The sequence below is a fragment of the Tachyglossus aculeatus genome, chromosome 19, assembly GCF_015852505.1.
Source record: "Tachyglossus aculeatus isolate mTacAcu1 chromosome 19, mTacAcu1.pri, whole genome shotgun sequence".
Classification (NCBI taxonomy): Eukaryota; Metazoa; Chordata; class Mammalia; order Monotremata; family Tachyglossidae; genus Tachyglossus; species Tachyglossus aculeatus.
In genome coordinates, this window is record NC_052084.1 from 11,166,535 (window position 1) to 11,181,207 (window position 14,673).

At 41.9% G+C, this 14,673-nt stretch overlaps 1 protein-coding gene across 1 annotated transcript in view; it reads left to right on the plus strand.

The window, feature by feature from the left end:
• USH2A (usherin) overlaps positions 1 to 14,673 on the plus strand; it is a 443,094-nt gene that overhangs the window by 266,261 nt on the left and 162,160 nt on the right. The window contains exons 40-41 of the mRNA XM_038760847.1: positions 8,490 to 8,640; positions 8,839 to 8,981. Of these exons, the coding sequence (XP_038616775.1) occupies positions 8,490 to 8,640; positions 8,839 to 8,981 (294 nt within the window). The remainder of the gene's footprint in view (positions 1 to 8,489; positions 8,641 to 8,838; positions 8,982 to 14,673) is intronic.

Here is a 14,673-nt window from a genome sequence, read left to right on the forward strand (position 1 = left end):
AAATCTTTTACTCTTAGAAATGGTCAGTGGCAATTAGTATTCTGCCATGTCTTTTATTCCAGTGCCCTCGACCCACCTCTATTCACCCTTTCTCTATTACACTTATTATATACTGTAGCTAGTGATATCCTTGCCGCTGCCTTCATCCAATTAAGGCTTCCTTAGTGAATACCAAAGCAATTTTTCATTTCACGAAGGATAATTACTAGAGCTCTGTAAAATCTGTCAATTTCATTTCACATTGGTTTTGACAAATGTTTTTGTCAATTTTGATTCAAGGAGTTTGACACCCATGCAGGGTTGCTGGGGTTTCGCCTTCTTTCAAGTGTGGATCAAAATTTTGTGAACTGTATTATATGAGAAAGAAAAACTATCAGAGCACCTCAGGGTTGGGTTTCAAATATGTTGCTGGTTGGTCTGCAGAATATTAAATGAGAATGCCACTTCAATAGGCTCTAAACGAGCTTTGTGTGAAAATGCGACTGCTACTTGTGCCAACCTAGAGGAGACCAATCCAGCAAATCTTTGGCTCATTCCTTGGCAAGGCACTATACTAAGCACTTGAGAGAACCTAGTAGAGGAAGTAAACCCAATTCCTGCCTTAAAGGCTCTTTTTAACCATAAAAATATAGTTTAACGTGTGCAGAGAAGCAGCATGGCCTAATGGAAAGAGCATGGGGCTGGGGGTCAGAAGACATGGGTTCTAATCCTGACTCTGCCGCTCGTCTATTATGCAACCTTGGGGAAGTCATTTAACTTCTCTGTGCCTCAGTTCCCTCATCTGAAAGTGGGGATTAAATCCTTTTCTGGCCTAGGCTGTGAGCTCTATCTGGGACAGGGACTGTGTCCAATCTGAATATCTTGCATCTACCCCAGCAATTAGTACAGTGCTTGGCACATAGTGAGCTTTTAACAAGTAACACAAGTGGTGTGGGTCAGGGAGGGGAGGCTGAGTACCCAGGTGCTAGTATTTCCAGTTCTCCACCTCTGCGTCCTGAGCCTGTGAGTTCAGCAATAAAAGCAGTTGGCTAGCTCTTTAATTCCCCAAGATTCCTCAAGAAATGAGACTTCTTACTTTCTCCACCCATGCCTTTTCAGCATTTGCTTACCGTGGGTTTCAGGAAGTTCTTCTTGGTATCTGACCTATATCTCACATTTCCTTTGGCAGCCTCCTATTTGTATTATAATGCCTTCTCTCTCCTTGGCTCAGATCAGACAATCAGAACTGCTTGCTGCCCTCCTCCACAACTCTGGTCTCACATAACTCTGGGTTGTTTCTCTCACTTTATTGGGCAAATCAGATTTTGATCATGATTCTAAGTATTTCTTTTATTGAAGGGGATACTTTCACGGGGCTCCATTAGACCTAGACTAAGTGCTTACTCTGGGCAGAGCACTGTACTAAGTACTGTTTCTACTCTCCCAAGCGCTTATTAGAGTGCTGTTCACACTGTAAGAGCTCAGTAAACAGAATTGAATAAATACGATTGAATGAATACTGTTAAAGAATACTCAGGTGAGAATTAAACATGGGCCCTGCCTCTCTGGGGCTTCTTTGCAAAGCTCAGTTGCTACTTCTTTTAAGTATCATATACTTGCCATATCCTAGTCATTAGCTGGGTGTACTTTTGAATGGCTGGAATAAATAATTGGCTTTAGTCAAGGACTATATATTTTGAGAACCTTCTCGCTGTCATGTTATGAATCAGTGTGCTAATTTGCTTCATGTTTTGTAGCAGTTTTGTTGGACTTGAATTTTGGTTAACCTATTTCAATTGCTTCTGCCTCCAATTTTTAACATGATGGATCTCTTTTTGATGCTACCTGACTTTACCCTTTTTAACAAATCCCACTTTTCAGTCAGGCTCTCTCACCAGATTCCCACATGGCTTTTGCTGGTAAAATGGTCTCTTCTTCAGCCTCCCTGCCCTGTCATTACACCTGATAGCATAATAATAATAATAATAACTGTGGTATTAAGCGCTTACTGTGCCAGGCACTGTACTGAGTGCTGGTGTGGATACAAGCAAATTGGTATGGACACAGTCCCTGTCGCATGTAGGGTGCTCAGTCTCAATCCCCTTTTTAAAGATGAGGTAATTGAGGCACAGAAAAAAGGAAGTGATTTGCCCAAGGTCACACATAGACAAGTGGCAGAGCTGGGGTTAGAAAGCATGACCTTCTGACTCCCAGTCCTGTGCTCTATCCAATACTACATACTAGCAGCTTCACCTCAGGAGAACCCAGCTAGAGGAGAGAGCTGTCCTCCCTGATGTTACATTTTACACCTTTATGTGAAGATACATTTAATTAATTTTTTGGATAGTTTTGAAAGACCTTTATGTGATCTCATTTATCTCGTCTATCTAGATCCCGGTTATCTCGCCATCAACCCCTTTCCCACATCCTCCTTCTGGCTTGGAAATCCCTCTCCCTCCATATATGCCAGACCACCATACGCCCCACCTCCAAAGCCTTATTAAGGTCACATCTCCTCCAGGCCTTTCTCAATTATGCCTTTTCCCTAGCTCCCTCTCCCTTTTGCGTCATCTGTGCACTTGGATCTTTGACCACCCTCAGTCCCACAGCACTTATGACCACATCAGTAAATTACATATTATGAATTATTTATATTAATGTCTGTCTGCCCCTCAAGACTGTCAGCTCATTGTGGGAAGGGAATGTGTCTACCAACTCTGTTGTGTTGTATTTTCCCAAAAGCTTTAGTATAGTGATATGCACGCAGTAAGCACCGAGAAGGCAGCATGGCCTAGTAGATAATCCATGGGCCTGGGAATCAGAAGAACCTGGTTCTAATCCCAGCTCTGCCATTTGTCTGCTGTGGGACCGTGGACAAGTCATATCAATTCTCTGTGCCTCAGTTACCTTATCTGTAAAATGGAAGTTAAGGCTATGAGCCCTATGTGGGACAGGGGCTGTGTCCAACCCAAGTATAGTTTATCTACTCCGGTGGTAAATGCAGTGCCTTTTAGACTGTGAGCCCACTGTTGGGTAGGGACTGTCTCTATATGTTGGCAATTTGTACTTCCCAAGCGCTTAGTAAAGTGCTCTGCACATAGTAAGCGCTCAATAAATGCGATTGATGATTGATGATGACACATAGCAAGAGTGTAACAAATGCCATTAAAAAAGTAAGTGCTCAGTAGATACCCTTGATTGACCCAAGAGTCTAAATGCAGAAGGAAGAGCTACCAGGGGGATTTAAATCCATTTAATCCTATATAACCACTGTCTTGACCAACAGAGTAGAAGAATTGGATCAGAGTTTTTTCCTTCTCCTCTGCTCAACAAGAAATAAATAGAGATCATTTAGAATTAAAAAAGATAAAAATGAAATCCAGGTGGCAAGATGAACAAAAACTAGAGAGTTTGGGAGATGAAAGAGTTAAGAAACGAGCCAAGCCGACTATAATGTACCAGTGAAGTTGACAGACCCCCAAAAAAGCAATCTCCTATTTTTCCAATAGATAAAGGTTTATAACTACCATGCCTTTCCAGTGATGACATATAACCCAGCAACATGGTCTCTTGCTGAGTAAATGAAACAAAGACAAGCATCTAGGCAGAGAATTATGGAGAAAACAATGATGGGGAATTATGTGGCGAGAGACAAACAGGTGTCATTGGAAAAAAAAATCAAAAGAAAAGGGAGAAAATGAAGGACACATTCCAAGAAAGGGAGATTGGAATAAGGTGATTTTCAGGAATAGTTCAGATCCTTGAAAATTACCCTGAATTGAGCATCACCCAACAGGAAGAAATCTTGGTAGGTAGAATGGGGAGAGACTCCAATGGAAGAGAAACCAAGAAAGAGGAAGGAGAAAGCAAATGCCTTTAGGATCCAAAGTGAAATATGGTGGTAAAGTTTAGATCAATGAAGTCCCACCCATTGCCACCCACAATAGCTTCCGCTGTTCTCAATGTCTTGCTGTGGCAGGAGGTTGCTCAGTTCATCCATGGTTGCCAACGGGATCTGTCAGAGGCGAAAATACCTGTTTTACAGCTTGGAAGAATCTGGTCCCCAGGCCATTTTCGGCCTGTCCTGTGTCTAAGTGTATCTGTTAACTATTTTGGAAAGCAAAAAGCAAGCATGCTGGGATTCTATGTCTGACTGTGCTGCTGTGACCTTGGACAGCCCGTTAATCTTGCTTTGCACTACTTTCTCTTCCTGAAAAAGGAGATAGAAATACCAAGTGCTACCCAGGTCCTGAGGTGTTTTCAGGGTTTCACAGGGCCATTTTAAGGTGTGCACTAATCCCAGCTGCTAGTATTATCAATCAGTGGTATCTATTGAGTGCTTACTATGTGCAGATCACTGTACTAAGTGCTTGTATTGTGCTAAGAGTAGAAGAGCCTGGGCTTGAGAGTCAGAGGATGTGGGTTCTAATCCCGGCTCCACCACTTGTCTGCTGTGTGACCTTGGGCAAACCCCTTAACTTCTCTGTGCTTGTTACCTCATCTGTAAAATAGGGATTAAGATTGTGGGCCCTACGTGGGACAACCTGATTACTTTGTATCTACTTAGAGAAGTGCTTGGCACACAGTGAGCACTTAACAAATACCATTATTATTATTATTATTATCATTGGTTAGACACGCTTCTTTTCCACAGTGAACCAGAGTTCCTTGCAGCTCTACCAAGCCCTCTGCAGTTTCCTTTTTTCCATGTTAAACTCTACTCAGGTGCCAGGAGTCCTGTGGGGTGGGAGGAAGGAAGGTGTTGGATGGTGCATAAGATTCTAAAATAGAACATTAAGGTAGCTTGTACTTAGAAGAGAAGGTGGTGCATTTATCACATCCAAGATTTTCGGTGCAGGTGCCCCACTCACTTTTGCCTAAAATTAGCCCAACAAAATCTTTTTATTGCCAGGGCCTGAATTAGAAAATGACAGGGTTGTTTTGGCCTTTTGGGAGAAGTGAAGCCAAGAAACACAAAATGCCATTATTATTACATGATAAACATATCTTGGGTAAAAACAAGCAGATAAAATGATGTGCTTTCATCATTGTGACCTCAAATCCATAATTCTTTTTTTTTTCCATCAGCCGGTAGTTGGTCATCACTGTTGAGAGAGGACCAGCTAAATTTTAAACCCAATTTAAAGCTTCGTTTTCAAAGTTAGTATCTGGGGGAAGACGGAACCTCTCTGTGCCAGTAGAGTTAGTATTTCCTGGACAAGATATGTTGCTTCAGGATTTGGTTAGTAGAGTGGTTGCCCCAAGAGGGTCATATTAAAACTTGAGCGAAGTTTTTGAGCAGCATTGCATCCTGGAGTCCATATATCAAGCTGATAGATACGTGGTTCTTCGGGTGAGACACCAGCAGTGGAATTATTGCCGGCTCCCAGTTATTGCTCTGGTGTTAAACAGTCTCGAAGGATTCAGCATAGGACAAAAGGAAAACTGGCATTAAAATTCCCTGTTGTGGCAACTGTATAGTAGGAAATAAGCAGTAGATTTTCTGTAGGAAATTTAAAATGATCAATTTGGGAAGTAAATTGGAAGTTTTAGTGAACAACGTGTGAGCAGTTTAACAGAACACCTTTCTCATTACTGCCTGACAGAGATGCCAAATAACTTTATTCCCATAGAGTCTACTTCAGGCCATTTCTATGTTGGATAACTGACAGTTCAGTTATTTTGCTAATGAGGTGAAACCTGCTGTACGTAACTTCCTGCCCCCTCTCCACCACTTCCCCCGTCCTCTCTCTCCATACTCTTTGACTCTCTGGCCCATGTTTCCCCTGACTGCTTGGGAGTCAGAGGTCTTGGGTTCTAATCCCAACTCTGCCACTTGTCAGCTGTGTGACTTTGGGCAAGTCACTTAACTTCTCTGTGCCTCAGTTACCTCATCTGTAAAATGGGGGACTAAGACTGTGAGCCCCACATGGGACAACCTAATTACTTTGTATCTAGCCCCATACTTAGAATAGTGCTTGGCACATTGTAAGCGTTTAACAAATATCATCATCATCATCCTGAATTCCAAACTTGCTCCAATGCCGCACTCCCCCATGCCTGGCTCTCCTTGGCTTTTCTTGTAACTGTTCTTTCTTTCCTTTAAACTTAGCAGTGTTGCCCCCATCGCACCCACCCACTCCTTCCCTGATTTGCAGCCCCCATCTGGCACTTAGTACAGTGCTGCAGTGCTTAGTGCAGTGCTTAACAAATACCATAATTATTATTTCCTAGTACTATAAAACTCAAGGGGAAGCAACTGGGCTGAAACAGCATGGACAGAGAGTAGGCAGTGACGACAGCCAGAAAAGGAAGCCTTGGAACCCTATGTGGCCCTTGGCCCCTAACTTTGGAATTCTAATTAATTGTGGTAATTGTGCACTTATTATGTGCCAAGCACTAAACTGAGCACTGGGATAGATACACTATAATTAGATGGGGTTCAGTCTCTATCTCTTATGGGATTCACCATCTAAGAAGGAGGGAAAACAGGGTATCCTTAGTACAGCTCTACACTCAAAGTAAACACTCAATAATTGATTCATTTAATCCCCATTTTGCAGATGAGGAAACTGGCACAGAGAAGTTAAGTAACTTGCCCAAGATCACACAGCAAACAGGAGGAGTCATGATTAGAACTCGGGTCCTCTGACTCCCAGGCCCATAGGCTTTCCAAGTCATGCTGTTTCTCAAAGACAAGTACTGCCAACTGAGAAAGGGGCCACGGTTGCTGGATTTGGTGACTAAGTTTGCAAAGATTGGAACTAGAAAACAACTTTATTTGGCTCTGTTGGTGATGGGGAAGGGATTTGACCAGCTCACTCCCTTCCAATATGAATAATTGTATCCTACATAGAGTAATTTTGGGTTTGGGATAAAAACTTTCAGGTCCCAGTCCTACCGATGGTGTCAGATGTTTTTGTAGGAACACAAACACTGTATACAGATCTTGATGTGGATGGTGTGAGCCTAAAAACAAAGTCCCCAGATTTTTGCTCTATCACAAACCCCCTTCTTCCTTCTCCATTCTACCCTCCCCCTCTTCCTTCCCCTCCCCATTTTAACCTGGTGCAATTGTAAATTAATATTAGACCAACCCTGGCATGCTGTGTTCGTGACATCTGGCCCAAAAAGCTGTTTCCTTCTGCTTGAGAGATACCTAGTCTTCAAGAAACACAAACTTCCTTCTGCCAGACTCTGCCCCCAGGTTAAGTCCCCTGAAATGCTTGTGGGGTTTTGTGCTAGATGAGGTAAGCAGGTAGTTTGCAGTGTGCTGAGTCTCACACCAGGCTAACAATGTGGTCCGCAGCAGATAGGCTTTTCTAGCAGCCTGGATAGAGCAAAGAGAGTACTCTCTACCAAAAATTCAAATGTCTTGTGATATGAATGATGGTAGGAGGGGAACAAAGAGGGAACATGCACACCAAACACCTGCAACAAGGAGGTGCAATTGATTTGGCATGAGTATTTGAGTGAAAAGTTGAACATATGTATAATTTTCCTAAACACTTGTAATTATAATCTTGAAATAGTATATTGCAGTACAAATAGCCAGAAAGCATTTGCCTTGCCTAAACAGACCAGAATGTAATTTAGGCTCACAGTTTACCTGCAAAGTCATTCCCTGGCATTTGGTCATATGATGCCTAAACAGTGCTCCAGCTATACTCAGTGTTTCAATAGTAAATTATTGGTAGTGGCATCCACCTAATTGATTCATTAGGAAGGCAGAGTGTGTGTGTGTGTGTGTGTGTGTGTGTGTGTGTGTGTGTGTGTGCATATATGTGTGCATGCACATGCCAAAAATGTATAAGGGTAGCCAAGTTTAAATTTGTGATAGGAGAGAATGTTTGGGTTTGGTTAATATGTCTTCAGGAAATTGGAACTTAGATTGTCTGTTTTATTTAAAACAGTGTGAGAAGCAACGTGGCTCAGTGGAAAGAGCGTGGGCTTGGGAGTCAGAGGTCATGGGTTCTAATCCCGGCTCTGCCACTTATCAGCCGTGTGGCTTTGGGCAAGTCACCTAACTTGTCTGTGCCTCAGTTACCTCATCTGGAAAATGGGGATTGACTGTGAGCCCCATGTGGGACAACCTGATTACCTTGTATCTCCCCCAGTGCTTAAAACAGTGCTTGGCACATAGTAAGCGCTTAACAAATACCAAAACTATTATTACTTTTATTAAAATGAAAAAAAAAGGCTTAGTTTGCCAACAATTTCCTCCTAAGCATAGTGAGATTTATACAGAAGTTTGGGTGGGAATGGGCTCCATATTCATCCTACCGTTTTGAAGCTTGCTTTCTGGACTGAAATGCCAGTGTAATTTTACCAGTACAAAGAACCTAAAGAAGTGCGGTACCTCTGAAATGAAAATGTTAAATTAAATGGACCATGTAACTTTGCTGTTGATCCCGAGGAACAGTTTTTCCAGTATGTGGAGCATTTTGATTCCATCCAGCATATGTTCTCCACAGTTTTCTCTGCTCTAATTCATCCATGTTTTCCTCTAGCTCCAGATGGTGTGCTGCCTCCGAGGCTTTCATCTGCCACTCCAACCAGTCTTCAGGTTGTCTGGTCTACACCAGTTCGCAACAACGCTCCAGGCTTACCCAGCTATCAACTCCAGATGAGGCGGAAGCACTCCCCAGATGCCATTGTCGAGTGGGCATTTCCCATTTTTGTCTTTCTACCTCTCTCATTTTTCATCTTAGCTATCCCCGTGTCATTCACATTTAATGTATGAGAGATTGGCAATTTGACCGTAGTGACCTCCCCAAAGGGGAGTTGCTTCCGTTTTTGAAATACACCCTTTCATTCTCCAACTTTTGAAACTCAAATGAATCTTCCTTTCCCATGTAGCTTGCTCTCCAGTCCTTCTGCATCTCTAAGCTATGAAGTTAAAGATCTCCAGCCATATACAGTATATGAGTTGCGGTTGATTACCTCCAATGGATATGGTCAGACTTCTAGCATCTGGACTCCATTCACTACAGCAGAAGGCAGTAAGTCACCTACACATATGTGAATCCAAATACTGTGCATTTGAACATGTCTTGACAGAACCAGAACAAATAAATGTCCTTCTGAGGGAGTGAATGATCTTGAAATCCCAAATGAAAGGCTAGGTGAGGATGGAGACAGGCCCTGAATGGGACAACGCAGCAAGGTTCTGTCCTTAAGTGCAATTGATAAGACAAGGTATGTCAGTCTTGAATTGGTCTTTCCAGCCATGCTTGCACACATGGATCAGAGCTTATTACCAGTGTATCACCTTCAACAACAAAGGGCAGCCATTTCTCTTGCCCCCTCTCCTCTTCTCCCAACACCTCCCTCCCACCCTCTGCTCCATGTCTCCTTCCCTTCTCTCCTTTCCTGCTGCCTTTCAGATTCTCCTTGCCTCTCTTCCATCTCACTTCTCCCTCACCCCTTATCCCTCTCCCCTGTCTTCCTCTCCCTCAACAACTTCCACCCTTTCACCCTTCTTCCCCAACATCCTCCCTGACTCCTTTATGCCTAAGTAGGGGACTGTCACTTTGTGTGTGCCTGTTGGTCACATCTGTGGGCAACAGTGGACATTTTTAATAGCAACCAGAAATGGCAATATATATTCAAGCAGTAATGTTTACTGAGCACCTACTGTGTGGAGCCTTGGACTAAGTGCTTAGAGGAATACAATAGAATTAAAAGACATGATCCCTGCCTTCAAGTGAAATTATGAACTCTTTCTGGGTACAGAATGCGTCTTCCAACTCTTGGCTTAATGGAAAGAGCATGGGTTTAGGAGTCAGAGATTGTGAGTTCTAGTCCTGGGTCTGCCACTTGTCTGCTGTGTGACTTTGGGCAAGTCACTTACTTCTCTGGGCCTAAGTGAACTCATCTGTAAAATGGGGATGAAGACTGTGAACCCCACGTGGGACAACCTGTTGTCCTTCTATCTACCCCAGCACTTAGAACAGTGCTTAACACATGGTAAGTGCTTAACAAATACCATAATTAATTAAGCACTTAGTGCTCTACACAAAGTGCTCAATAAATATGATTGATTAGGTAAGAAAACAGGTAGCCTCTTTCATTATATATGATGTTAATACTTTAGATTTTTACAATTCTTTTCTTTCCATATTATCCTCATTATGAGGATAGGTGGTATAATCTCCAGTTCACACGCATGGGACCTGAGGGCCAGAGCAGTTAAATGACTTGCCCAAGGCCACACAACTCCTCAGTGCTGGAGCCAAGACTAAAACCCATGCCTTTTCATTCTTAGCTCACTGATCTTTCCACTGGGTCACCTGACTCTTTAAAATTATTTTCTTTGAGAAAATGAATAATTCTTTATCATGACCCTTAAAGCAGTACACATCAGCAAGTAGGCAAGGTTCAGATGTCTGCCTTTTCTTTTTGCTACCAACACATTTTCATCCCTGAAACATAGTGACAGTGCACCCTATATTTTGGGTGTCAGGGTAGATGGATGCCATCTCTGAAAGGATTGCAATTCAGTTGACAAAGACTGAGTGATTGGCACTGGGCACAAGCAGTCTTTCTGTCAAAGCTTCAACATGTTGCTTATCAAACCACCTCTCTTGACAGCGTCTCTCCAGAACTGCACTTGATTCTTGAACCTTACCAGGTTCTTCCATCCCCCTAAGGGCAATTTCCAATGTAGAAATTTCATATATCGTCTTACACGCTGAAACATAGACGCCATCTCGTACCTACGTTGAAATTTTGCCCCATTGCCACTCACCTTTCACTTCAGCCTTGAAAACTGCTGAGGAAACGTCATGGAAAGTTGTGTTTTTTTTCTTCTGGTTTTATTTTTCAAAACAGTGAGTTCTGTGAAATCTGTAAGAAACTAGAAATAGTAGCAGATTGAGGTGCACCACACCCACTGTAGCTTTGTCTGCTTTTTCTCAAGGAACACATCCTTGGTGGGGGCGGGGGGGGGGGGGGGGGGGGGGGGGGCGGTAACAATAAGTACTTAAGGAAGGAAAGGACTGTGGGGAATTATAATAGATTTTTCAAACAATTTTTCATTTATATCAGCATGATATCATCTGAGCCCATGCATTTTTAAAAATCTACTCTACTGGTGGCAAATAATAATAAAAGACATTACCTATGAATATTTTAAAACCCTTTAAACGTGTGAATAAAAGATGCTTGTTTCAACCAACTTGGACAGGATAGTGTTAGACTGCAGCTAGATACTAGAAATAGAAAGAAGCTATGAATTTTCTGCACTTGTTTCTGGTCATCAGAATACTTGCAGCTGTTGCAGAATATTTGCAGCTCACAGAAAATGCACTGAAGAAGGTGTTAGATTTAGAAGCCCATGATAAAATGAAGATCGCTTTGAACAGGATGCCCTGCGGGAACCCCATTTCAACTCTCTTCATTTTGTCTTGGCTGTCTGCTATCAATGGGCCAATAGCTATTTTCCCTTGCCAAACTGGTATTTGGACACATTAATGTTCAACGGCTTTCTAGTAAGTTGTGGCGGATTTGTGCCGAAAACTTACAGCAGTGGAACTAAAACCCTCATACAATCAATAGTCCTCACCAAGAACTATGTGCAAAGCACTGTACTAAGTGCTTGGGGGAGTACAATAAAGTTAGTAGACAATCCCTCTCCTTTAGGACCTTATACTCTAGCAGAGATGACATTAAAATAAATGGCAGGTTTGGGGAATTAGCAGAGTTGCGAACAGGGAATGTGTCTACCAACTCTATTACAATATACTCACCCATGTGCCTAATACAGTGCTCTGCACAGAGTAAGCACTCAATAAATACAATTGATTTATTGAGTAGGTACAGAGTCGTGTGGCTTAGTGGAAAAAAGCACGGGCTTGGGAGTCAGAGGTCATGGGTGCTAAACCCAGCTCTGCCACCTGTCTGCTGTGTGACCTTGGGCAAGTCACTTAACTTCTCTGTGCCTCAGTTCCCTCATCTGTAAAATGGGGATTAAGACTGTGAGGCCAACATGGGACAACCTCATTACCCTTGTGTCTACCCCAGTGCTTAGAACAGTGCTTGGCACATAGTAAGTGCTTAACAAATACCACAATTATGCTTTGAGTTGCTAGCAACTTTCACCCTAAAATATAAGTTGTTTTTGAATGTTATTTAGCCATGACAACATTAATGTGTGGAGGTATTTTTTTTCCTTTTTACCCAGATCTATGCAAATCGTGTGTATGTGTGTACATACATGTATGTATGTGCACATGTGAGTATATGTATATTCACATATATGTAAATAACATGCATATAATCTTCGCTACAGCATCTCTCCAGTGATGTTTAAATGGGCCTAATTCCCAGGATCTAATTCCTTGGATGTATGAATTTATGTGCTTAAAAAGTGACTTCAACATATTTACATATATTGTGTTGAAATGATCAAACTAGTTTTACGTTATTTTTTCATTTATTGCCATTGGTGCGATTGAGTTTAATGCCACACTCCACATCCCTAAGATACTACTTCTCTATCAGAAAGAAGGACATCTTAAAGGGAAGTTGTGTAATTCCTAGCATTGGGCTTGGTTATCTATAATGAAGAAGCATGAGTTGGTAGTGCTACAAGATTTATTTTTCCTATCTCCATTCTAAATACCTTTTACTGCAGGTGCTTTACAGATCACCCCTCCAGCATACTGACAAGTTCAGCGCTTTAAACAATGAAATAGACATATACTCTGCGTATCCAGACTTCCTCTGCAGTCTGTGATTAAAGGAGATAAATGAAGAAAGTTGATCTTCAAATACAAAATGAAATGTCTTTGCATCATTAGTGCACTTACAGAAGTTCCCCACGGGTGAATTTTTTTTCAACCATCCCTGATGGGAGAACAGGGGTGTTTCTCATCTGTCAGCATGTCTTTTGTTATTGGTTCACTTACATACCACCTTTTCTCTGTTCTTGAAACATCTTTTAAATTACCATTGACCAAAGGTAACTGTAACCCTTAACAAACAAGAAACAATTAGAAATTAGGAAATTAATCAGAGGTTACACCCGTCTAACTCCAATTCCATCTTAGACTTTGTTTCTTCAAGCCCTAAATCAACTTTCCTTTTCCAGGAAGTTCTTCTCTATGTAAGTCAGGACTGGGTCTTTATCTTCTTCAGGTCATTCAGCCATAAAAATTCTAGACATATTAACCATTTCTGCTCAGAGTGGTTTTAGTGAAATATTTTACTGTTTCTATTAGAGTTTAAAAATTGAAACCATTTAATACCAAACCATTTGGAGAGTTCAGAAATCAGTGGGTGGATTTGCCCTGCCCAAGTTAAAAGGACTGAGCAATTATCATAATAGCAATAATGGTGGCATTTGTTAAATGCTTACTATATACCAAGCTAGTCAGGTTGGACACAGTTCATGTCCCATATGAGGCTCATTGTCTTCATCCCCATTTTACAGAGGAAGTAACTGAGGCACAGAGAAGGGAAGTGACTTGCACATCATCACACAGCAGACAAGTGACGGAGCAATTCCCTGTTGCAGTCCCCTTCTGTCTGATTTTCAGTAGGAAGAAAGAAAAGACACTATTGCTTGTACATATCCCAGCACTTAGAACAGTGTTTGACACAGAGTAAGTGCTTAACAAGCGTAATAAAAACTATATATCTCTTCTTGAGGCAGCCTTGCCTGGTGAGTCTAGTGGACGGCCAAGGAGACCCATGCTGCACTCCTGCCACTGGCTGGCTATGTGGTGCGATTGATAAAATTAAGTTCTCTGTGCAACAGGGCTGTCGATTGAATGAATTAATCTGTAAAATGGGGTTAAAACACCTGTTCTCCTCCCTTTTGGACAGTGAGCCCCATGCCAGACAGGGACTGTGTCAAATTTGATTCTTTTGTATCTATTGTAAAATTGCTCCAGGAGACAACTCTTGCTACCTCAAGGCACTCTGAGAATTTCTGTACCTGTATGTAGGTCTTTGTACTCATTGTAAGTTTGGTGTGGGGAGCAGGGGTTGCCTCTTGTATTTGATTATAAAATCCTCAAGGGAAGGGACTGGCAGTCACAAAGTATTTGTAAATTGCCCACAGGGTGCAGAGCTATTTGTCATTAATTGATATATTGGATTGGCCGCTAATGGAATTGAATGTTTACCACTATTTCCAAACTGAAAGGAAGAATGGAAACCACTGATTTGATTTTCATACATATATGCATTCACACAGCCCACATCTAATAACAATGAATGGGGAAAGACCTCTCAATAAATAGATGTGAGTATAAGAATACTTCACTCTGGCAAAATTAGTCTCTGGAGAAACACTAATTGACAACTTTGTGCCTCTCTTTAGGCCAGACTGAACTTTTGAAGGTGACGAACGAAATGGTCCGCTGTGAAAGATCATTTCATTTGCTAAAATGGAACTCCTTTCCATTATCACCGCTGTTACGAAATGGCTTGAAGTATGACTCTGTGAGCCCAACAGAAAGGGAGCCTGTGTTCCAATCTGCAATAGTTAGTTGTATAAACAATTATATCAAAGTACAGGGCTTTATGACTATTTTCCTCATTGGCCAGCTGAACTGTGTAGCTGTCATACTTTGCAGTCTTCCCTCCAGTGACAACCGCATTGACAACATGTTATACTCCACATTGATTTTACAGTTAAGGAGCTGAATGTGATATATAGGGATTTTAAGAATTCAGCTGAGAGGC